The sequence below is a fragment of the Apis cerana genome, linkage group LG10 (assembly GCF_029169275.1).
Source record: "Apis cerana isolate GH-2021 linkage group LG10, AcerK_1.0, whole genome shotgun sequence".
NCBI classification, from domain to species: Eukaryota; Metazoa; Arthropoda; class Insecta; order Hymenoptera; family Apidae; genus Apis; species Apis cerana.
The window spans coordinates 6261660-6287888 of record NC_083861.1 but is presented as its reverse complement, the minus strand read 5'-3'; the positions used below and the strand labels follow the sequence as shown (position 1 = coordinate 6287888).

At 20.5% G+C, this 26229-nt stretch overlaps 6 protein-coding genes across 9 annotated transcripts; 4 read left to right on the top strand and 2 right to left on the bottom strand.

The window, feature by feature from the left end:
- Positions 1–483: 483 nt before the first annotated feature.
- On the top strand, positions 484–2044 carry LOC133666856 (transmembrane protein 223). Its single transcript, XM_062080951.1, has 4 exons — positions 484–892; positions 1165–1430; positions 1525–1667; positions 1827–2044. The coding sequence occupies exons 1-4, from the start codon at positions 723–725 to the stop codon at positions 1974–1976; spliced, it is 729 nt and encodes a 242-aa protein (XP_061936935.1). The 5' UTR covers positions 484–722; the 3' UTR covers positions 1977–2044.
- On the bottom strand, positions 1968–25510 carry LOC108001144 (uncharacterized). Of its 4 annotated transcripts, none has more exons than XM_062080948.1 (6): positions 24721–25510; positions 4009–4086; positions 3642–3806; positions 3163–3368; positions 2833–3087; positions 1968–2615 (listed from the first exon to the last, which is right to left on the bottom strand). In XM_062080948.1, exons 3-6 carry the CDS (start codon positions 3777–3779, stop codon positions 2357–2359), a joined length of 858 nt encoding a protein of 285 aa, XP_061936932.1. In that variant the 5' UTR covers positions 3780–3806; positions 4009–4086; positions 24721–25510; the 3' UTR covers positions 1968–2356. The 4 variants fall into 4 exon arrangements, with proteins under 4 accessions (XP_061936932.1, XP_061936933.1, XP_016917497.2 ...); XM_062080949.1 differs by lacking the exon at positions 24721–25510 and adding an exon at positions 4677–5339; XM_017062008.3 differs by lacking the exon at positions 24721–25510 and adding an exon at positions 4879–5339.
- On the top strand, positions 6002–7401 carry LOC108001211 (microtubule nucleation factor SSNA1-like). Its single transcript, XM_017062117.3, has 3 exons — positions 6002–6141; positions 6343–6542; positions 6719–7401. Exons 1-3 carry the CDS (start codon positions 6090–6092, stop codon positions 6821–6823), a joined length of 357 nt encoding a protein of 118 aa, XP_016917606.1. The 5' UTR covers positions 6002–6089; the 3' UTR covers positions 6824–7401.
- On the bottom strand, positions 7024–10145 carry LOC108001212 (beta-1,3-galactosyltransferase brn). The gene is made up of 2 exons (XM_028668355.2): positions 9335–10145; positions 7024–9256 (listed from the first exon to the last, which is right to left on the bottom strand). The coding sequence occupies exon 2, from the start codon at positions 9213–9215 to the stop codon at positions 7836–7838; it is 1380 nt and encodes a 459-aa protein (XP_028524156.1). The 5' UTR covers positions 9216–9256; positions 9335–10145; the 3' UTR covers positions 7024–7835.
- On the top strand, positions 11634–16301 carry LOC108001208 (cell division cycle protein 27 homolog). The gene is made up of 13 exons (XM_017062114.3): positions 11634–11828; positions 12353–12428; positions 12574–12721; positions 12788–13171; positions 13253–13574; positions 13657–13845; positions 13935–14181; positions 14293–14473; positions 14574–14799; positions 14907–15034; positions 15146–15467; positions 15544–15691; positions 15833–16301. The coding sequence occupies exons 1-13, from the start codon at positions 11805–11807 to the stop codon at positions 15958–15960; spliced, it is 2523 nt and encodes an 840-aa protein (XP_016917603.1). The 5' UTR covers positions 11634–11804; the 3' UTR covers positions 15961–16301.
- On the top strand, positions 15988–21999 carry LOC108001209 (phosphotriesterase-related protein). Its single transcript, XM_062080946.1, has 8 exons — positions 15988–16969; positions 19210–19308; positions 19454–19613; positions 19852–20042; positions 20312–20464; positions 20711–20875; positions 21394–21614; positions 21752–21999. The coding sequence occupies exons 2-8, from the start codon at positions 19278–19280 to the stop codon at positions 21881–21883; spliced, it is 1053 nt and encodes a 350-aa protein (XP_061936930.1). The 5' UTR covers positions 15988–16969; positions 19210–19277; the 3' UTR covers positions 21884–21999.
- Positions 25511–26229: the final 719 nt, after the last annotated feature.

Genomic DNA, 26229 nt, shown 5'->3' with positions numbered 1-26229 from the left:
TATCTAACATCGATAACATAATGTCAAAAACAGTTTAAAATACATATTATACATAAAAATAAAAATACATCAAATACATAAAAATAAAAAATATTTTATTAAATATTAAATATTATTTATTAAGCAAATGAATAAGTGTTTTATATTTAATATTATATTAAAGGATTATTAATCTTATCAATATAAAAATATATTTTCAAAATATAAAATATAATTTTTTTTAAATTCCATTATTTAATCTTTTATAACTATTTTATATTATATTTTTTATGATGAAAAGTACTTTATATTGTTGTATTCTATTTTCTATATCATTATAGCAAAACTTTTATATTTTATTTATTATATGTATTTAAAATGTATTAATTTTTTTTTATTCAATATATATTCTAATTTATTATTGAAATGATATAATATTTTGTATTTCAAAACATATTATTCTATGAAAAACAAATATCTATTTCTGTAATTACAAATTTCGTTATCATATAAATAGAATGTTTAGTTTATGATATAAGAATAATAACATAACCTGGTATAAATACTATAAGAAATATAAGCAATGTACTGTTTTACAAATTCATCATGAAAATATAATTCAAATATTCAAACAAAGTAAAAGAAATATAAATTGCTATCTAATTAAAAAGAAAATCTAATTAAAAAGAAAATGTATTAAAATTGTTTTAAAAAATTTAACTCGATTAACTATATTTGATCATATGATTATAATGTTTTCAAATGTGTTTTATAAAAGTGTATCAAATTCTTTTTGTAAGTTACGAAAATTTGTTTATCAATCATTGATACAAAATTCTAAATATGAAAATCCTATTTTTTGTAAATCTTTTCATTCTTCATCAAAGTATCAATTTCAAATAAAAAATACAAGGTATAACTTTATACTAAATATTTATACAAAATTTATATATATATATATATAATATATAAAATTTATATAAAAAGTACTAGTTTTCAAATTAATTTGTTATAAAATGTTTTAAATACTATTTTAATATATATATATATATATATATATATATATATATATATATATATATACACAATGATATTAAATTTTTAATATAATTTTTATATTATATATATAATAAAATAATATTATTATATAAATAATATTATTATATATGTTTGTTTTATATATAGACAAAATGAAAAACAAAAAAATATAAATATACGATATATAAATACAAATATACAAAATAATGTAATATTGTATAAGAATAATTCTAAAAATGAATTTATTTTATTAAAACTGATGTTTTATGGATGGTGTATTTTTAGTATAATATTCTTATTAAATACTTATAACCCAAAATATATATCAACATTATTTGAAAATATATCTTGGAATGAATATTTCAAAAAAAATGGATTAAATATAATATATTTTATATATTTTATAATTATTGGTAACTAATATTTATAACAATTCAATTTCTTATGTTTATTGAAATTTATATAGAATATTAAAAATTTATTTATGTTATTTATTTTAATGATTAGGACCTGCTGGTACTATATTATTCTATTTAATAAATCATAGATTTATAAAATATATTATTTTACATAAAGGTGGTAATAATGTATCAATAATTACCAATCACCCATTAAAAAATAATTATACTATGACACTTCCTATTAATAAGGTATATATTTTTATTTAAATTTATTATTAATAAAAATAATATTATTTTTATTTTAAATTATTTTTATAATTCAAAATATTTTATATTTCTTTATTTTTTATACAATATATATTTTATTAAATAAATACATTTTTTATATTATATTTTTTTATTTTCAAGATAAAAATTAAAATTGCAAGAGATAAAATGAAGAATTATTTACCTATGAAAATTCAAGGTAAAATGTTTTATTATATTATTGATAGCAAAGGAACATTTTTAAATGAAAAATTATTTGATTACACAGTTGGAAAAGCAAAATATTGGTAAAAGTATAATTTATATATGTAGAAGTTGTATAATTTATATATGTTACAAATAAATTATTATGAATTAAATATGTAATAATTTAATTTAATTTACATTTTTTTTATTTTTATTATTTTGTGCGGAATAAAAAATTGCTGGGATATGATTTTAAAAATATGGTTTTTAAAATAATGATATAAATCATATAAATTTATAATGTGTATATAAAATAAATAATAATTACTATTCTATACATATAACTAAATTTTCAATATGTTAATATAATATATATATATATAAAATATACATTCTTTGTTTTGAAATTCATATGAATTATGTATACAGTATTATATAAACACATTTACATTATATATATATATATATATATATATATATTGTTTTCAATATCTTTGTTTATCATAATATTTACATGAATATTTGCTTAAACGATCACTATATTCATCATCATGATATTTATCTTCTGCTTTATAATATACTTCAGGTGTGGATCCTACATGTCCTTGCCAATATTTTGTCCAATAAAAATCTTCTGGATTAATATCATGTGGATGTTTTGCATTTCGAAATACATGTACACAATATATAAGACTTCCTATTAATGTTAAGAATCCAAATACAAGAAATACTATTCCCAAAATCCTAAAAAACATTTAAAATTTTTTTACATCAAAAAATAATTTACATTATTAATTATATAATAAATATAATATAAATATATATAATAAATATAATTATATAATTAAATATAATTAAATATATATATATAATTAAACAATATTCAAATTTATAATATTATTTTACAAAATTGGAGAAATAATAAGAGAAATAAATTATTTTTTTTTAAATATATACTTACCAAACTATCAATGGTTGAAAAAATTGAATGACTATAACAAAACCTAATGTAACAAGAATCAAACCAAGATTAAGAAGTAACATGAGACAGCAAATTCCTTTAGTATTTGGACAAAAAGGATTGGGTGTTGACATAGTTTCTATAATAATACCATCTTTTCTGGATGTGTGAGATTTTGTAGAACCATAACTATAATGACTAGGTGCACGATGTCCTAATCTTGAACTTGGTGTTAGACTGTGATGCGATATATGGCTATTGATTAAATAATAAATTTTATAATAAATATATACATATAAAACATTACACTTTATAAGTCATATTTATGACCTTATATCTGAAGTTGCTCTATATGCAGCACTTGTAACATATATATCTGAGCCATTGTCATATATGCTACTATGTGAAGTACTTTTTCTAAGAGGATGAAGACTGTGTCTTGAAGATCCTGATAATATTGAACCACGGCTGTTATGTATATTTTGTGAATGTCTTCCTTCTTCTTTTTCTGGATGATTTTTTTTCATTGATTTTACCTATAAAATTTAATTATATATATCTATTTAATATTATAGTATATATAATAAATAGTATGAAATTTATACATATTATATATTAATAATATATATATATATATTAAAAAAAATTATATTTTTATATAACAAAATATTTATATTAATATATTATTAAAATTAATTAATATATTAATAAAATTATAAATCTACAAATATTGCAAATATTTACATATCTACATATATAAAAATAAATAAAATTTACATATATATATCTATATATATTACAAATATTACCATTGCAATATGATCAGCAGATACAACATATTCAGATATTGTATGATCTGATGGAGCATGATGGCTATCATTTCCATCTGTTAAATATTCTTTATTTATATTATTATGATATCCTAAACATTTTGAACTATTTGTCATTATGATATTTATATTTGCACAATTTATCTAAAAAAAAAATCTATTTAAAAAATGATTTAGCATATTACTTTATTATTAATAAATAAAAATAAATACAAAATTAATTATTAATTAAAAAAAAATATAAAAAATTAAAGAATATATGTATTAGATAAATAGTTACACAATGTTTAATAGAAAGTATTAAATATTAATTAAAAGAAATAGAATTTGCAAAATTAAAACTTACTTAATAAATAATGAGTAATATAAAATAATATAAATTTCAAATCTTGATTTTATATTTAGATATTACGTATAGCATTACCTGTAAAAATTATTATATGATAAAACTATTATATTATCTCATTTTTTTTATTAATATATATCATAGAATAATATATTATAATTATTATTTGATACAATGAATGTAAACATTGAATTTTTTAAAAATAATATAATGATGATAATAGAAGTATTCTTTTTTAAATATATCTAATTGCGATAGAATTTTTTAATTGTTTGTTTCAACTCATTTGTTACGGTATTGAAATCCTAATTTAGTAACATGATGTCATTTGACAAAATCATTTGCATTTTCAATCAATAATATTATGATTTAAAATGCAATTTTTATTTTTATTTTAAGTATTTTTTCATTATTTAATTTACAATTTTTGTTGATTAATATATATTTTTAAGATTTTATATCAAAATGTTTAAATTTCTATGATTCAACAATAATTTTAATTAAATAGATAAAATAAAAAAATTAAAATTAAAATCAGATATATTTTTATTATATTAGAGAAATATATATTTTTCAAAATTTTAATATATATATTATTTATTAAGTATAATGCATCACATTGAGCAATTTTGTATATTACGAAAATTTTGGATAACATTAAGATTTACCTGCGCAAGCGTCATAAATCGTGTCATCTTAGAATCAAACACATATTGATAATATTCAATAATTTATTTAGCATATTATATATAAAAATAAAAATTATATTTAATTGAAAAATATATATACAAAAATAATATATAAATTACTATGTAAATTATATATTTTAGATCATTTACTTAATAAAACTGATCTTTATAAATATCATACCTGAAGTACTCATAACGAACAAGCTTGTTAAAGATTAAAAATTTTATGTATAAAATCAAAATTTAGATTTCATGTAATTTTTATTTGTATAATTATAAATTTTTATTTACATGAAAATTCTTTCGTTTCGTTCGTTATTAAAAAATATTGATCAAATATAATATAATATTGGTACATAGTGATTTTAGAAATATGATATTAATGATATTGTTTGATATATTATAACAAAACACTTTAATAAAAAATTTCAGTATTAAAATATATATACGGAATGATTTTAAATAATTTAATTTAAAAATCACTGATTTATTCACTTTTGATAAGTATAGATAAAATATAACTGTGCACGTTACTGTAGCTTTCACATTAGTGTGAAGATTCTGAGCGAAAGGTGTATTTATTGCAAATGAAAACACTTCGTGACGTCTTTAAAAGGCAAGGCAAAAAGCCTATCTTGTTTTTCTTCAATATTATTTTTTATTATTACAAAACATATTTTATATTTTAATTAATAAATGATTTTTTTAAATTTTATTTTTTTTATCGTAAAAATTAATTATTATAGATGATCTTATGATGATAATATTTTATTGTTTTATTTATTAAATAATACACATATATATGTCTGCGTATGTATATTTTTATTATAATTTCAATTTTTATAACATATTCGATTTCTTAAATTATTTTATTAAAATATTTTTATAAATTATTTTATAAATTAAATTTTTATAAATAATATTAACTAATATGAATTAATATTTACTAATTTATATAATTTTTTTGCATACATAAATATATATGATTATAATACTATAAAATGATAATCAATTATTTATTTAAAAAAATATAATGTGAAATATTTACATTTTATAGATTATCTATAAATAATATATCAAAATTTATAAATATTTGATAATATTCTATATAACTTTAGATTTTTTGATGTTAGATTTATCATTACTATTTATAAATAAATTTCAATTATGATTTTTAAATTATAATCAGTTACATATTGTATTACTTGCGCATGCGTTGAAAGTAATGTCTTATAAACTCCGCGCCAAAACTAAAATCTTTGTTTGGATTTATACATGTTACTAGATGTATGATTTGGAGTAAATTATTGGCGAATTTTTTAAATAGATAAATAATTTCTTATTAATTATAAAAATATTATAACTCTATTATTTGTACATGGAGGGTTTGAAATGTCCCAACACGGTGCTGCTTTACAAGCATATAATCAAGAACTTGTAAAGTGTAAGAAATATTTATATAACCTAACATTTATTTATTTATAATTGATATCACTATAAAAGATTTTTATTTATTATTAATAATTTTATAATATATTTAAATATATTTAAATATAAAATATAAATTTTTATTAATATTTATAAATTTATAGGTTATGAATTTATATATTTGAATATTATTTTGTTATCTATTAATTTTATTTAGGTTTAGAAGAAATGAAATTGAGACGTACAGAATTACAAGCAGAAATTGAATCTCAAGAAGAAGAAAAAAATTATTTGCAAAGAGAAATAGAAAAATTATCTTATAAATTAACACGTCTAAATGACAGTTTAACCAAAAGAATAGCTGTCAGAAATGAATATGATAGAACTATTGCAGATACAGAAACAGCATATATAAAGGTATATTTTTTTACATTTTAAGAAAAAATTAGATTTATAATTTATTATATAAATACACACACACACACACACACACACACACACACACACACACACACACACACACACACACACACACACACACAAAAGAATTCATTATTATTATAAAAATTTACATGAATTTATTATAATTGCAGATTTTGGAAAGTTCACAACTTCTATTAAATATGATCAAGAGAGAAGCTACAAATTTAGATCAAACATTACTTAAAACTAATATGGATAAACAACAAAGTCAGTAATAAATACAAAATAAAAATTAAAATGGGAAATATTGAATTTATAAATTAAAAAAAAATTTTTAATCATATGTTTAAGGTCACATATATCTTATTAAGTTTGTAGCTGTAAACAGAAGAAGTTATTATAACAATTTTATAATAATAAATATAAAATTGTAAATATTTTAAACATTTGCAATATAGTTTCTAAAATTTTAAAATTTTTTATTTATATAATACTATGTTTTATTTCTTTATAATCTGTAATTTTATAATTATATTTTCATTTTTCACATAAGGATGGTCTTATCAAATAATTTTTTCTTGTTAATGAAATATATGAGATAATAATTTTTATATATTATTACATATTTGTTTATATATTATATATTACATAAATAATTATTGCAATATTATTGAATTATTCAAATAGTAGTGATAAATTTTATGGTGTTTATATAAAAACATAAATAATTGATTATGTTACATTATTTGTCACATAATAACTTATTGTGTACATAAAGATTGATCTATGTATATCTATTTTTGAAACTATTTCTAAATATATTTTATAATAAATTAATTTTATTATAAAAGAATATATATATTAGAGTTTATTTAATTAATTTTCCAATATTTTATAATATATTAATTCATTATTAATTCATTTTAAAGTTTATAATATAATTTTAAAATAATTTGTACATATTTAGTAGCATTAAATATTAAGTATTATTTTCAAACATATGTATTTTTATTGATGACTAATAGTAACTAATGCATAATAATAACAATAACAAGAATAATATTTTAAATCATTAATTAAAGATTATACAAATATTAAATAAATATCATAAAAAATAAAAATAAATAAAATAAGATCTTGATTCCATTATTTAATAATATTTTAAATATCACTTTAAATATCATTTTATCATTTTAAATATCACTTTGTTATTTATTTTTTATGTATTTAAACATTTAACTCATATTTAAAACATTTAATAAAAATATTTTGAATACAATTGAAAATTTAGGCATTACCAAGAGCTTTTTGTTCATTCCATACATTCAATAATTCAGTTGAATTACCATATCCATGAGAAGTTATTACATATTTATAATTAAATTTTGTATAATCTTTTTTGTAAAAATGAAATTCTTCACAATGAAAAGGTTCTATATTTGCTTTTTTTGCAACTAAGCCTAAAAAAATATCATCAAATTTGAAATGCTTAGTATAAAAACTAGTATAATACATATCTAAAAGTGCTTCTTTAGACAGTATATATGCACCAGCTGTAACATATGGTGGCCATAAATGGTATGGGTATTCACTAAGGGAAACATACCACTTAGAAGATTTATGACGATGAGGTGAAGATATAAATACAAATCCTGCATATAATCTAATATCTTCTGGAAGTTCAAAATCAAAAACTTGTTTTTTTATTCTATTCAATGTAAATTCATTTTTTAAATTATTTTCCTGAATAAATTTTAATTTTGTATTATTTTCTTTATTATAATTAATTTTTAGAGTTTTATTATAAGTATCTTGTTTTAATCCATATATAATATGATCCCTGAAAACTGTTTTTTTTAATTTTTCATAAACAAATAAGTCCTTTTTATCAAGAACATGTATATTTTTTTGTGTAATTATATTATTTAATTCTTTTTTTTTATCATTATTTTTAATTTCTCTTTTATGAACATCAAATTTTTTAGGTTCTTTTAAATAATCAGGATAATTAGTTGGATTTCTTATAAATCTCAAAACATTTTTTACAGAAACATATATATCATCATCAACAAACATATAAAATTTTGAATTAGAGCAATATTTTACTAACCATTTAAAACTCATCATAGTTTTGTATGTATTATTGTAATATGATTCTATAAAATCTGCTTGTATGATATCTTTATATTTTGCAGCTTCAATTTTTACCTTTGCTTGAAGTTCATCATTATGTGGATATATACCTAACATAAAAATTGTTCTCGAAGGTACATCAAAAAATCTTTTCTCAAAACCCCAGGAATTTCTAATTGCTGATCTCCTTTCAAAATTTTCTATTGCAGATTTTACTATGTACACAACATGAAAAATTTTATAAGCAGCATCTACACATTTTTGTTGATTATTCAATAAAAATTTATATTTATATTCATTTATAGGTTCAATAGTAGGTTTTTCATTATGTCGTAATGCATTTACAAATTCATGTACATCACCTTCATATGGATAAGCAAAATTTGAGTCATATGTAATTTCAAATAAATGTGTGAATGCTCCAAAAAAATCAAGTACTGTAATAAGACCAATACAAATGCAAACATATTTTAATTTGATTTTTGACATCAAACGAAGAATTGTTTCAAAACAAGGACATAATAAATAATACATCTTTATAAAATAATTTTACATAATTTTTGTTTTATAAAAATCTGTAAAATAATATTTATATTATTCTTTTATATTCTTTTTATCTTCATCCTTATATAAAAATAAAAATAAGTACTTACATAATTATTATGTGTATAAATTGCAAAAAAATTATTAAAATATAGTTTATATATATTTAATGTGACAAATTTATTAATATTTTAATAAAATTTTTCTTTTCCAAAACATATATAATTTTAATTAAAGATGTATTTATATAAAATGTTTATTATTCTTTGTTTATAATATTATTCTGATAAATAAAATATTGCAAAATGCAATTTCGTTTATTGCTCATATTACTAACTTATACACATATAAATATATTGCTTTGAATTCATTGATTTAATTTTTTATTAATATTTATCAAACATTAGTATATAAATTTTTATATAGAGATATAACATTGTTACATTCTCTAATGTGTTTTAAAATTAATATTTTATTTTATATTTTTTTCAGTTAACAGTAAATTTTTTTTTTCAAATTTTGATTTGTTACCAACCATGACAAATTATTTAAATTTTCAAAATTTTATGTTTGTTTTATATTATATAAAATGTCAATAAGGAAAAAACATAAAAATAAAGTAAGTAAGTATCAGAATATATAATGAATGTATTTATAATAAATATAAACATTTTCTCTTGATATTAATATTAATAATTTTATAATTTATATCTTAAAAATTTATATAAATATTTAAATATGTATGTAATAAATGATAAGACTTAATAAATAATGAAGACTTTATTATTTTTTTATGTTTTAATAAATAAATTTTAAATAATATATTAAATAAACAAAACATATGACATTATATTGTATAAATATATATTGATAATGAAAATACAAAATTTAATTTTTTTTTTTTGTGATTTTATATAACATAAGAAGAAATGATTATTACATTAAAATTTATATTTATAAAAAAATGAATATATATTTATGTTGGTAATGAAATCTGGCGGGAAAATAAATATAAATATTAACAATAAAAATACAATGTATATTATATTCATATATTTTAATGTATATTAATAGAAAAAAATTTTAAAAGACGAAATATTTTTTTATATTTAATTAAAAGTATTAAAATATAATTATTTTCCTGATATAAAAAATTGAATATACACGTTGATATTATAATATTATAATATATAATTTTAATATATTAATATATTTATATTTAATTGTAAAAAAATATTTTTTTTTCTTCCGTAATTACATTTAAATAGTAGTAATTTTTGTTCATAAATTTTATGAATTTATTAGTTGTACTATTTCTATAAGATTAATGCATTATTTCGTCATGGATACATAATATTATAATATATTAGTAATATATTAATATATGATATATTAATCATTATAATAATATTATAATGATTCATATTAAAGTTTTTTTAAAAAAAAATTATTTTTTCTTGTTTAAATAAATTTATTTTCATCTCATTAAAAAACTTGATACTTTTTTTATTGCATAATTCATATTCGTTTAATAAATTATAAATTTTTTTTTATATTTTTAAGATGTATTTTTTCAGTTCTTTCTGTATGTTTTCAGTTCTATCGTAATTTTTATGTTAATTCAAAATGGAATATCTGATAAATTTCGTTTATATTTATTTGTTATATTTATTTATTTGTAAGATTATATTATCTTATTTAAATCATTTTTACATTTTCATTTTTTTTAATAACAATTTCTTCAAATTCATAAAATGTTATGATGAATTAATCTTTCGGATCGAATTTTTTTTATATTTTATATTTTTTTTATATTGTTGAATATATTCTATCAAATATTTTCTGAGATTCATTTTATGAGATTTTTTTCAACCTTCAATTAATAAATAACAAATAATCATTTGTTTATATTTTTGCAGTCAGAAAATCGCGGAACTTACATTTGAATACTATTATTTAATTTATATCTAATTATTTATAATTTAAAAAATTATGTATTTATATATAATTTAAAAATTAATTTAATTTTTATATTAATAAAACAAAGTAAAAATATATATTTTTATTTTATTTATTTTCAATTAATATAAATAAATATTTTATTTTAGTTTTAAATTTTAGCTTTAAATCTTTTTCGTAATTATTTATGAAATATATAAATGTAATATATATTGTATTTTTATTTTTAAATATGTATGTTCGTATTCATCTTGAAATTTTTATTACCAACATAAATAGAATTTTGTGATTAATTATATATTATTGATGTCATTTATAATTGTAATATTATTTTTGACTTATGATACAGTTTTTTTGATATTAATTAGCTAAAATAATTTTATAGTATCAAAGAAGATAATAACTCTTGTATGAACATGTCAACTTTTATGCAATTAACATCTCTCTAATGTTGGTAAACCTTTGTTGTGAAGTCAGGTATTCACTTCAAAAGAATCGGAGCAAAGATGGACTCCTAAGAAATTTTTATACATAGCGGTCATTCGACTTTGGATTTTCTTCATTAAATTTCTTTGAAACATTCGAGATTATTCTTATATGACCGAGTCTGCCGTGTAAACAATGATTGTACAGGAGCCAGTGCAGGTAAAATTAATAGAGTTTGAGAAAAAATTGCCACTGACGTGTGATTTTCTGTTCAAATGTATCCACACTTATTGATACTGACATAAGAAATTAAAATCATTTACGCACATATTTATCATACAATGGATAATTGATTTTGAATTTTATATATTATTTTATAATATATTATTGATTCTATGCAGTCATAACATTTATCAGGTTATCACAGTTCCTATTCATTTTATATTAAATATATTTTTCTGCAAGGATTGTGTCTTTAGAGTTGTTTGCTTTTACAAAATGGACATAAATAAGTGGGAATATGATTATAAATGAGTAAAAACCTCCAGAATATTTATGAATTTTTTATATTTTGCATTTAAGTTAATCAATTTTTATGAGTATTAATATGTAACTTTGTATATCAATTGTTAACAATAACAAATATGAATTACACACTTTTCTATTTGCTAAGATATGATTAAAGATTTTAATTACATATGTATACATATTATATCAATATATTGTAATATATATGATTACAGGCGGCCATATGGCATTGTTTAAATCATTATGCTTATCCAGATGCAATATTTTTAGCGGAAAGGTTGTGTGCAGAAGGTAAGTTTTTTAATTATTTCTTATAACATTTAATTTTTTTTCTATCTAATTTTTATACTTAATCATAATATTATTATAATTAATTTATTATCAATTATTATATTATTATTATTTAAAATATTTTTATATTATTAATATTTTATAGTTGACACAGAAGAAACTTTATTTCTTTTGGCAACATGTTATTATCGATCAGGACGAATTAGACAAGCTTATGCATTACTTTCCAAAAAAGCACCAAATTCTGCACAATGCAGATTTCTTTTAGCCAAATGTTGTTATGACTTAGAGAAGTAAGTATAAAATTGATCCATTTTGTCATTTTGATGTAATTATATAATTTTATATTTTAATTTCAGATATGCAGAAGCAGAAGCAGCAATAATTGGAGGATATTATAAGCAGTTAAAAAATTTGGAAGAAATAGCAACTCAATTTGGAGAACATGCATGTTTCTCACTTCAGATTATAGCGAAGATTTATTATAAGATGATGCGTACAGCAAAGGGAAATGATGCACATAAATTGGCTTTGAAGTTAAATCCATTTCTTTGGCATTCATTTGAAGAATTATGCAATGTTGGTGAAATAGTAGATCCTACAAAAATTTTTCAGTTAGATAAGCTAGATAATTTTGCAATGTGCCATGGTAGTACACCTCCACCTACTTATACAACTGAATCTGATCTCATTGTACCTATTAATAATTCTAATAGTACACCTACTACAAATGGTACTAGTATGTAAGTATGTAATTTTTAAAGCATGTAAAAATATATTTAATATATAATATTTAATATAAATATATTACATATATTTTATAGCACTCCTGCACAAATGACAGCAGCATCAACTATAATCAATGGTGTGGGACCTGGTATACGATTATATTCTACAGATGAAAGTCCACAAACTTTGTCTACACATTATACTAATTGTTCTTCAATATCACCAAGAGCTAAGCTTCCACGGTACCGTAGTATGTTCAATAATACAATGAGCCCTCTTACTCCAACTTTTGGCATTTTACCATTGGAAAGTAATACACCTGAACCAACAGTTTTACCTTCGCATACTACTCTTACAGAAGCTAATGATCAAAAAAGTTTAGCAAAACGTGTTAGTAGTTTAAGGGCTCATGTAGGGGTAAGATTTGAGAGTAGTAATTTAAATTTTTAGAAATATCATATAATATATTAAATTATATATAAAATATTTTAATTTATAGCAATTAATGTCAAGAAAAGAAACTCCTTTACAGCAAGGGAAACCAGTATTTTCACAATCAGGAAATACGAGTAATAGCGCAAATATAGTAACAGTTACACCTACTACTCCAACACCAGCAGCACCAACACTACAAGGAACCAATGTTAGACGTTCATCAAGACTCTTCAGTCATAGCTATTCAGTCAAGGTAGATTTCTTTATTTTATTGCAATTTTTCATTTTTAATTTATATTATATTATAAATGCATTTGAAAGTAATCTTTTTTTTTTTATTAGGAAAATAATAAATCTCCAAATAGAAATAAATTTGCTACTCCAAAGTCTCCATCTCGTAAAACAAAAGCTAGACTTTCAAAAACTAATTTAAATAAAGCTAATTTTAATGAGTTAAATGAAAGAAATCGAAATGAAAAAGAAAAAACTGAAACAATTACATCAGAAAAAGCTGTATCTAGCGTAAATACATTAAATAATCAAGGTAGTACTAATATCTGTGCAGTAACACTTCAAAAACAATGTGCTGGTATGTTTTTAATATAATTTTTAATATAATATAATTTTGTTTTGGAGAAATTTTTTTTATGAATGTAATTTATATATATATATATATATATATATATATATATTCTTTCAGAGGGTTTAATGTCATTATTACAAGAATTAGGATTGGCGTATCAACATTTAAGTCAATTTAATTGTACTCAAGCTGTTGAAATATTAAGTGTTCTTCCAGCACAACATTATAATACAGGATGGGTATTATCTATGCTAGCTCGTGCACATTTTGAAATGATAGATTATAAGAAAGCTGCTAGGTTAGTTTTATTAAAACTATAAAATTAAAAATTAAAAATTAAATTAATTAGAAGATAAGAAATTTTAATTGTTAATAATATAATTAATATTTATTAATAGTTATTTTGCTGAAGTGAGACAGTTAGAACCTCAAAGAACTGAGCTTATGGAAATTTATAGCACAGTTTTATGGCATTTGCATGCTGAAGTACAATTATCTACTCTTGCACAAGAACTTGTCTCTGAAGATCGTAATTCTCCAGCTGCTTGGTGTGCTACTGGAAATCTATTTTCTGCACAAACAGAACATGAAACAGCAATTAAATTCTTTCAAAGAGCAATTCAAGTATGTTTTTTTTTTATATATTTTAATATAAATATTAATTTTTATCTTATATGTTTCATATAATAATAAATTTATACTTAAAATGAAATTTTGTTTTTCAAATATAGGTAGATCCCAATTTTCCATATGCTTATACACTACTTGGTCATGAATATGTTTTGACAGAAGAATTGGATAAGGCAATTACTGCATTTCGTAATGCTATCAGACTTGATCCTAGGCATTATAATGCATGGTAAATTTTATTAAATTATATATGAATATACATATATATATGATTATATAAGATCAATTTTAAAAATAATTTTATTGTTTTATACTAAAAAAAATTTTCCTTGTTTTACAGGTTTGGGTTAGGAACAATATTTTCTAAACAAGAGCAATATAGTCTAGCAGAATTGCATTTTCAACGTGCTTTACAAATTAATCCACAGAATTCGGCAATAATGTGTCATATCGGAGTTGTGCAACATGCATTAAAAAAAACTGATGAAGCTTTAAAAACTCTAAACACTGCAATTTCAAATGATCCTGATAATACATTGTGTAAATTTCACCGTGCAAGTATTAATTTTTCAATTGGTCGCCATATGGAAGCACTTAGAGAATTTGAAGAATTAAAAAATATTGTACCCAAAGAATCTCTAGTCTATTATTCAATAGGAAAAGTAAATATTATTATGATTTTCTTATATTATATATCACATTTTGTTTTTTTTTTTACTTTTGTTTTTTTTTATACAGGTACATAAGAAATTGGGAAATACCGACCTTGCATTAATGTACTTTAGTTGGGCAACAGATTTAGATCCAAAGGGAGTCAACAGTCAAATTAAAGAAGCTATATTAGGTCCAGGTCAAGGAGAAGAAGAATCTCCAGCAACTCAATCAGGTAAATAGTTATATTGATAATATATTGTGCAAATAATAAAAAACACAATAAAAAAATTTTTACATATAAATGAAATTTTATTATAAAAAAATTTATCAATATTTTTAATATTATTATCATATTATACCTATATATATATAGACGAACAACAGATGCAAAATAATTCAATGGAACAAGAGATTGAAAGTAATAGAGAACCAAATGCCGCGGGACTCGCTGCAAATGTCTCAATTGAAGCTCATGCCGATGACAGCGACGATAGTTTATGAAGATATCCTATTGTGTGCAAGATTGCTATAAAATGAACATTATTGCGCGTCATTATTTATCTTTTGTGTTGATCGATCCGATCAATTTTTCAACTAATTTAGCTCACTGTGAATTCATATTGCGTGTATTTCGTCTGAACAGTGCTTTATTATTAGACTTTTAATATTTATATTTTTTTCTTAGTTCACTTCTTGATAGTGTTACATCTTTTTAAGAAGCTAAAAAATAAGGTAAAAACCATTCTTTGGAACATACTGGTTTATTTTTTCCATCTTTGAAAAAATGGTATTTAAATGATTGATATTCTCTAAGAGAGAAAAATGTATGAATAAAAGAAAAAGAGAATGCATGGAGAAAGGAGTGTGTGAGAGAGAAAGAGAGAGAGAGAGAGAGAGAGAGAGAGAGAGAGAGAGAGAGAGAGAGAGAGAGAGAGAGAGAGAGAGAGAGAGAGAGAGAGAGAATGAACAATATCTATTTCATCGATTTTGTACATTACGCGTTCCACTGTATATTTTTTACGATTGCTTGTCTTACTTTTATATATATATACATATATACATATATATATATATATATATATATATATATATATATATATATATATATATGTCGAATGTTTAATCACTTTTGTCAAGGATCTATGATTGAATATAGACTGTATCGTGTGTATGTATGTGCGCGCATATATGGGCGAATGTAAGCATGTCGTAATAGAAAAACGTAAATAGATAGGAAATATAATTAATTAACTGAAGAAATATAAATGTAAATTATTATAATATTATCAATATTATTATCACCATTAGTGCTACCAATACTATTATTCATATAATTACTATTGCCAATTTAGTGATCACAAAAAAAAAACAATAAAAAAATATTTTTGGCCATTTTAGTGGCCATTGGACGATTGTGCAATTCTCGTCGTGAAATAATCATCGATGGATCTTCTTGAAATTGATAAAGAAAACTTTGATAAAGAATAGATAGTTTCATACATGTCATCGGGTAATAGATCTAAATTATTTTGATGATCGTAAGCGAGTCAAAATCTATTTGTACTTGCGAATATTTATTAAAATCCTGAAAGTCTATGCCATATTTTTATTGATAAAAATTTTATTATTGTTTTGAATAAAGTATACATTCTGATCATGAATTTTTGCTGTACAGTAATATATATTATGATCACTTTTAATTCTGGTATCTTATATATATATCTTAAATATACATGTAATTTATTTCTTCTTTCTAATACAACTTTTTGCTATTTCTATTAAATATTTTATTTTATACTTAATATGAAAATTATATGAAGATTATATGATTTAATATGAAGATTGATATGATATTAGAAACACATAATTAATGTTTTTGTTTATGTAAAATTACTTTATTTCAAATTAGATAATTTGCTATAAATTTATGTTATAGACTTTCTGGAGGTCTTGTTTAACAATTAGATTATTTAAGCGTGTGCGAGAAGAATCTTTTTATCGCAATATGATACGTTCCACGACGGTATCTGGTGTTCATGTTCATAAGAAAATACATGTGCCGTGTATTAAACGCGTTAAGGTGTTGTTGTGTTACCAAATTCTATCTAAAAGTATGCAATTTTAATAACGAAAATGATTTATGCATACGTGCTGCATGAATAATTACACGAAAAAATCATAGCATTTTATATTGTATAGATACAAAAAAAAAATATTGATAGACAAGAAAGAGGAAAAGAGAGAAAGAGATAGATAAATAATGAAAAGAATAGATGAATTGCTGACTGAAATCTGTATATATATATATAATATATGTAAGCATACATATATGTGTGATATGACATTTTGTCCCTCTTAATTTTTGAATTTAAGCGTATCCCAATTTTTAAATCTTGCAGATTATTTATGTATATTCATATAAGCTAGAAAAAAATTTGTATTGTTTTTATTTTTTTTATATTTATAATTTTTGTATCAATTTAAAAACTTACAAGTTTAAAGTATTACAAATTAATATACAAAGAAATAAGATTTGTTATTATTTTTATCTAAATTCTTTTTCTTTGTATTTAAAATATAGTTTTTATATATAAAATATAAAAATTATATTCAAATAATTAACAAAATTATTTTATTTTTAATTATATATTTTAAAATTATTTTATATTAAATTAACCAAAGAGAAAATCATCTAATTTTTACAATGAAGTTAACAAATTCTATAAAGAAAATTGTTTGATTACTTTCTAAATTTCTGAATTGAGATACGCTTTCTGATTTCGATTTTGTGCTAATATTTTTTTTGTTTTCTTCGTATAATTTTATTTATTTATTCGTTTATTATCTTTTCATGTTTTTTTTTACATTGGATAAAACAAAAGTAACACGATTATATGAACAAATAATCGAAATTTCTTTTTTTAATTTATCCGTGACTGCCTAATACGCCATAAGTATAAATCATAATATGGAAGAGAAATTTCGATAATTTTTCGATTTTATTATGATAAAAAAAATTTTTAAGATAAATAAAAAAATAATTGAAAAGATGGCAATTAAAGTAATTGAATAAACTCTACTTTTTCAGTACTTTTAATAAAATAAAAAATTTTTTTTTTAAATATGCTATAATTAAAAAATTGTATTATAAAATGATCTATAAATAAAATATGTTAATTCAATTCAAATTAGTTATATATAATATAATTAGTATAACTAAATCTTTCTAAATTAATTCTTTTTATATTACTATTTAATATTATTATTTAATAACTTAATAAAAAATGATAATTTATAAAACTGATAAAAATTATTGATAACTAACAAGTCAACATTTATTAGGAAGAAAATTATATAATTACAATAAAAATAATCGTTAATGAAGTTCTGGAAAAATATAATTATATATATTAATTAATAAAATATAATTATATAATAATTTATTTTCTTGTATCAAAGAAAATTCTAAACAAATTAAAAATTTGATAGATTTGATAAGTGTTATTGACGATTTATTCACACGTCTTTTATTTAATAGAAAAGTTATGGCGAAATAAGAAAGATTTTTAACGAAAAATCTTCGTTATCTATGTCAATGCTCTTAGTTTTATTATATAACTTACATATCAAGCTGCAAAATATCAGTATGTAATGAAACTGGGATTTAAATACGTCTTCGTAATTTTATAACGAAAAATTATATTTATTATTTATTTTTTTATATGTTTTTATATGTTCATTAATTTTTAGAAATTTAACAATTGTTTCTTGACAATTTTTACAAAGTTAAAATATTTTTGTATATTCGATTCTGAATTATGGAGCATGCAACTGATTATGTAGAAACTGGTGAGTATATATTTATTTACAAATTGATATTATAATATTATAAATATTTTTTTATTAAAATACGTATAAATTTTTATTATTATATATAAATTAAGGTTTCTATGATACAAATTAAAATTTCTATAAAATTGCAATTCTTTTCTAGTTTTTGGAAAAAAAGATGCAAATCAACTTGGAAGAACCCTTACGCACGAACATTTATCCATGTCCTTCATTGACTTCTACGTTCAACCTCCATCTCATTTGAAACAATTTTTCGATGACAAAATCGAACTTCAAACTGTTGGAATTCTAAAACAATATCCGTAAGTATAACAAATAAAATTCTGTTTCTTTTTATTTTTCGTTTGTATTATTATGTACAAATTATTAACTCTTTATTAAATAAATTCCTTATTAAACCTTTTATTTCCAAATTATTTAAAAACAATAAACGATTTAAATATTTTGAAAAATATGAAAAATTTTTAGATAGAAATTATATTGAATAAAATTCAATTTTTCAATTTTTCAATTTTTCAATTATTTAATTATTCCTTACAGTTATAGTAGTTTTTATAATTTAATATATAACGATCGATATACAGAAGATGCTGTTTTGGAGGATGTAAAATTATATAAAAAATTTGGTGGTGGTACTATCGTGGAAAATAGTAATTATGGTTTAAAACGCAATATTCCATTCATGAAAAAAGTTAGTGAAGCTACCGGAATTAATATCATTGCCGGGACTGGTAAAAGATTTTCGTAATTGTAATGTGAGAATATTATGTCTATTCAGAAAATTACATTTAAATTAGATTTATTTAGAAGATATTTATTTAAAGTTTTGCATAAATGTGTAAAATTCCAATGAATAACAATAACTTCTTTCTTATCTGAAGTTTTTTTTTAATTATAAATTATCTTTTAAGACGAAATATTTTCTGAATTGATTTTTTTATATTGCAATCTTTACATTTTTAATTTGCTCTTTTTTTTTTTATTTATGAATGAATGAAAGGTTATTATGTTAGTGCGACTCAAACTAATGAAAATTTATCAAAAGAAGAAATGTATGATGTAATTTTAAAAGAAATGACTATTGGTTGTGAAGAATCTCCTGATGTAAAGGCGGGATTTATTGGAGAAATTGGAAGCACTTGGCCAATCACGGGTATGTAATTTATGTTGAATATAATTAAATATAATTTAATAAATTCTTAATCTATTTTTATAAATTATTATATTATTATTACAATCTTCTACTATTTTAAGATATTTAATTCAAAGAATGAAAAGAAGTTAATTAATCGTTGCAAAATATATTTTTTCAATTTAATATTTTTATTCATATAATAATTTTGATATATATTTAAATTGCATATTTAAATTAATCAAATAATTATTTATATTTAAATAGCTTTTGAAAAACGGGCTATTCAAGCAACTGCGGAAGTTCAACAGCAATTAAAATGTCCCGTCAGTTTCCATCCTGGAAGAGATTCTGCAGCACCTTCTGAGATAATGAGAATCTATCAAGAAGCTGGTGGAGACGCGAAAAAAGCTATTCTCTCTCATCTCGATCGTAAGTTTAATCTAATATTATTAAAAAAAAAAATATTGATTGTTATTTTGTACTAATGATCGATTTTTTAAATGTCTTATCTATTGAACTAGTTTTTTTATTAATTTTATTAAAACATATTTCATTAAAAATAGAATTGTTTAAGTGTTTTATGTATTTAGTATTTTAATTTTTTACTATATATTTATTTACGATTTATTTAAATTTTTTAACCAATTTCGATATTGCTGATCATTGATAAACTCATATTTCTTTTTTTATCAATTTTACATAAAATATCTCTTTTTCATAAGAGAATATTAATAGAATGTATGAAAAGGATTTATAATTTAATTTAATATTTGCTTTTTGATAGCATGTTCTACTTTACTCTTATTCGAGCATCTGATCTTTATTTTATATCTTATATAATATATACACATCACATATATTATTAACTTCATTTTAAAATTCATAATTTCTATTAATTTGCTTGAGTATTTAATTATTTTATTTTCATTTACATATTTAAAATATAGGAACTATACTTGGTCTAGAAGAACTTTTGGAGTTTTCTGATAACGCGAAATGTTATTGTCAATTCGATCTGTTTGGAACCGAATGTTCTTTTTATCAATTAAATCCATCAATTGATATGATATCTGACGCACAACGGATTGAGCGTGTTAAATATTTTCGAGACAATAAAAAATTGGATCGCGTACTGTTAAGTCATGATATTCATACGAAGCACAAATTGGTACGTATTAATCCATGTACATATTATACTAATTATTAATGTGCTATTATAATGTCTTAGAAATAAGTAATTATATTGTTAAATTATATTATATTATTTATGTTAAATTAATTTTATTAATTTTTTGAAAAAAAAAGATAAAATTTGGTGGACATGGATTTTCTCATATTTTGAATAATGTTATACCAAAAATGATGCTGAAGGATTTTGTTCTTGAAGAAATCGACATGTTAACTATTCACAATCCAAAAACTTGGTTGATATCTTAATTATTTTATGGAATATATCATAAAATCAAATTAATTTTTATACTAAGTTAAGGGCAAAAGAATATATTTGTATTCATAAAAAATTCTATAGTAAATAAATTTTATATCTATAAACATTTATAATAAATTTATTGATTTTTAGCTAGAATACATTAACTCATATACAATACGCAATAATTTTTTAAATTATAAAAATTGAAATTTTCAATTTCTATGACTCAACTTTTTAAAAAATGTTCTTTAAACTGTGATATTTTCAGAAATAGTTTTCCAATTTTTTATTTAATTTTAATTAATAGACTTAACTATTTTTTTACTGATTCTTTTGAATCAATTATTATATATATTGATAAGGATTGTTATAAAATATTTTTTTATAATTTTATTTAATATTAATTACGAAAAATAAATACTATATTTATCTTTCTTATATCTTTTTAAAACATTATATTTTCAGAAATTGCAAAAAAAATTGTAAAGAAATATTTATAAATATATAATAATTTATAAGGATATAAAAGTATACAATTATATACAAAATGTTTACACAGATAGAAAAACTAATTTATGTAAAATTTTATTTTATGTAAAATATATGTATGATCTCTTACACAATATATAGATAAAGAGAACAAATGATGAGAAAAGGACAGAGATAGAGTAAAAATTCGGGAATCAACGCCATCTTCAGAGTGCCGCAAATGAAACATATAAAAAAAGGATAGAAAATAGTAAGAGAAAGATAGAGATAGGTAGAATTTCTCGTTAGCGCCATCTGTGAAATATCAAAGATACTTCTTTAACATCATCCTTCTTAAATATTTCGAGAGATGGCGCTTGTTCTTAATTCTTACTCTACCTTATCTTTAAAAGATGTTCTAAAAATTATCAAGAGATGGCGGTATATATCAATTCTTTAAATCTACCTTATCTTTCTTTTAAAGAAATGTCTTTCATATTACAGAGATGACGCTAGCAATCAATTCCTACCTATCTCTATCTTTTTCTCACTATTTTCCGTCCTTACTTTTTCTGTTTCATTTGCGGCACTCTGAAGATGGCGCTGATGGCAGAAGTTTTATTCTAGCTCTATCCTTTTCTTATTATTTGCTTTCCTTGTCTTACTCATTGGTATATTTGCTCTGTGAAATTTACGCACACGAAATGTAACTTATATATATCATTAGTTCAATTATATTTTTTATTTAATTTCGCGATTAACAATTTTAATAGAATCTGTTTGATTCAATTTAGGAAATGTATATGTATCTAAAATTTATATAAATATATTTATATAAATGTAATATATAATATATAAATTTAAATTTATATAAATTATATAAATATTTAAACTTAATTAATATATATATATTAATTTATATAAATTTAAATATTTATGTTGATAAAATAAATATTTATATTATATATATATATACATATATATATACATATAAATTTATATAAATATATTGATAATAAATAAATAATAATAATATTATATTTATATGTGTAATAATATATATATATATATATTAATTTATAAAGGTTTAAATATATATAAATATAAATATATATTATATTTATATACAATATATATGAATTTTAATATATTTGTATATATATTATATATATATTTTATAAATCAATCAAACAGATTCTATTAAAATTGTTAATCGTGAAATTAAACAAAAAAAATAATAAAACTAATCATATATTAAAGTTACATTTCGTGTGCGTAAATTTCGCAGAGCAAATATACCAATGAGTAAGACAAGGAAAGCAAATAATAAGAAAAGGATAGAGCTAGAATAAAACTTCTGCCATCAGCGCCATCTTCAGAGTGCCGCAAATGAAACAGAAAAAGTAAGGACGGAAAATAGTGAGAAAAAGATAGAGATAGGTAGGAATTGATTGCTAGCGTCATCTCTGGAATATCAAAGATATTTCTTTAAAAGAAGGATAAGGTAGAATTTAAGAATTAATTTATGCCGCCATCTCTTGATAATCTTTAGAACATTTTTTAAAGATAAGGTAGAGTAAGAATTAAGAGTAACCGCCATCTCTCGAAATATTTGAGAAAGACGTTAAAGAAATATCCTTGATACTTCACAGATGGCGCTAGCGATAAATTCTACCTATCTCTATCTTTCTCTTGCTATTGTCTGTCTTTTCTTTATGTGTTTCATTTGCGGCACTCTGAAGATGGCGCTGATTGCTGAATTTTTATCCTATTTCTATCCTTTTCTCATTGTTTACTCTTTTTATCTATACGCTCTTTATCTATATCTCTTTCTATACTCGCTCAAGACGTATATTTTCAATATACTTTATATTCTAAAGTGTGGTAAATTCTCAGAAATTTACAAATTTTGCAACAAATTACTGAAATTAGTTAATAAATATTTTTATCAATTATATTTTTTATGTTGAAAATAAATATGTGTATATCCCTGCTATTCATTCATTATTTCATTCATTTTTGCAACAAGATTGCAATTAAAAATAAAAAATAATAAAAATAAGAAACATTTGCATTTAAAAAAAAAACTTAAATTAATATTATTTTCTATGATAAAAAAATATATTCTAATTCCAATAATTCCACTTTTTAATAAGGAAATTAGATACTAATTATTCATGACTTTTTATCATATGATTATAATAACACATGCAATAGATTTGCAATCGATATCTTTCTCTCTGATATCTTCAGACACATTTGCATACGAAAAACAGATTAAATACTGCATTTAACAGTGTAGGATAAATTACATCGAATCAAGATTGACATGTTCGTATTATTAGATTGTAGTTTAAATATAAATACATAAGCTTACCTGTGACAGAACACTATCATCATTCCTCGGCAATATTTCGATGATTATTATAGCGATGAAATGATGCGTAATCTATTCTTATGATGGTAATAAAGTTATTCACTGGTAAAGTATTATTGCACTATTGTCTTTCACATGGTGAATCGAGAATTAATAGAGTTTGTAATAGTTATTTTTATACGATTATTGTATACATCACTATTTTCATGTTTTATAACTGAATAACTTCAGAATCACGTAATCAACTAACCCTCTTATTATTAAAATTGTCCTTCTATTTATCATTTTTATATTCTATACTTTCATATAAAATATATATCTATCGTTTTCTTCATATCTTCAAAAAATATTAATTGCTATAATGTTTCTGATTTTTTTATAGAACACGTTTATGATATATTTATTACCTACTTAAAATTTTATTTTAAAAATTCAGTTCTAAAATCTTCAGTTCTGTCAAACAACAATTCTTTTCAATTATATTTTTAAACGTTGAATAAGATAAAAGAAAGAAAATAGTCAATAAAAATATGAATTTATCGTGTATTACAATGCTTCGATATAAAAATATCAATAGACTCTTTTATTCATCGTGAGATAATTTTTTGTATATATAACGCACGGATTCACTCTTATTTTTTTCTTTTTTTCTTTTTTTTTTTTTTTAATCAAATAACGTTGAAACTTTCATTGACTAGCATGAACATTTTTTCGTTTTAAAATTCTGATACGTACTTACTTCAGTCTACGGGATATATACGTGGATAGGTGCTGATATACTGATATCATATCGATATTGATATGCGACATGTACGACAAACCTAAGGTGAATACTCACTGGAAAATATGTTCGGAAACATTGTTCACTAATAATGTTCAAAAATATTTTACAATCATTTTACGATTTTACCGTAAAAATTGTTCGATAACAAATTCACGAATATTTTTTAAATTTCATATTTGTCTTTTTCAAATTCTTTCAAATAAATATATTTTATATTATCGAGTATATTTTGATGCTTAAGGCGCAACTTAATGATTAAGATATTTATAAAAAATGGAATTTTTAAATGTATATAAACAATAGATAAAAAAAAAATATAAGTAACTTTAGAAATTTCTATAATAAATGGAACAGAATATTTTAATTATAAAGGATATAATATATAGTATTATATTATTATAAATAGCCAATGAGGATTTGTTTTATTAAATAAATTCAACTTTCTCCTTAATTTGTTTGGTCGTTTCAAATTTAAAAAAAAAAATTCTTGACATTAAGGCCAAAGATATTTTAAAAATCAATAATATTTTTTGAATAAAAATTAAATATTTTTCAAATTTTTCACTCACTTCTTTTGAATTTCTTTTTCTTAAAGCATCCATAAATCCATTATTCCTTCACTAAATGTTTTCTTTCAATCTTTGGATAAATATTGCATTATGATGAGTCATAAAAAAGAAAACGCTTTTCTTTTATATGCGTCACTATGTTCTCAAAACCACGTG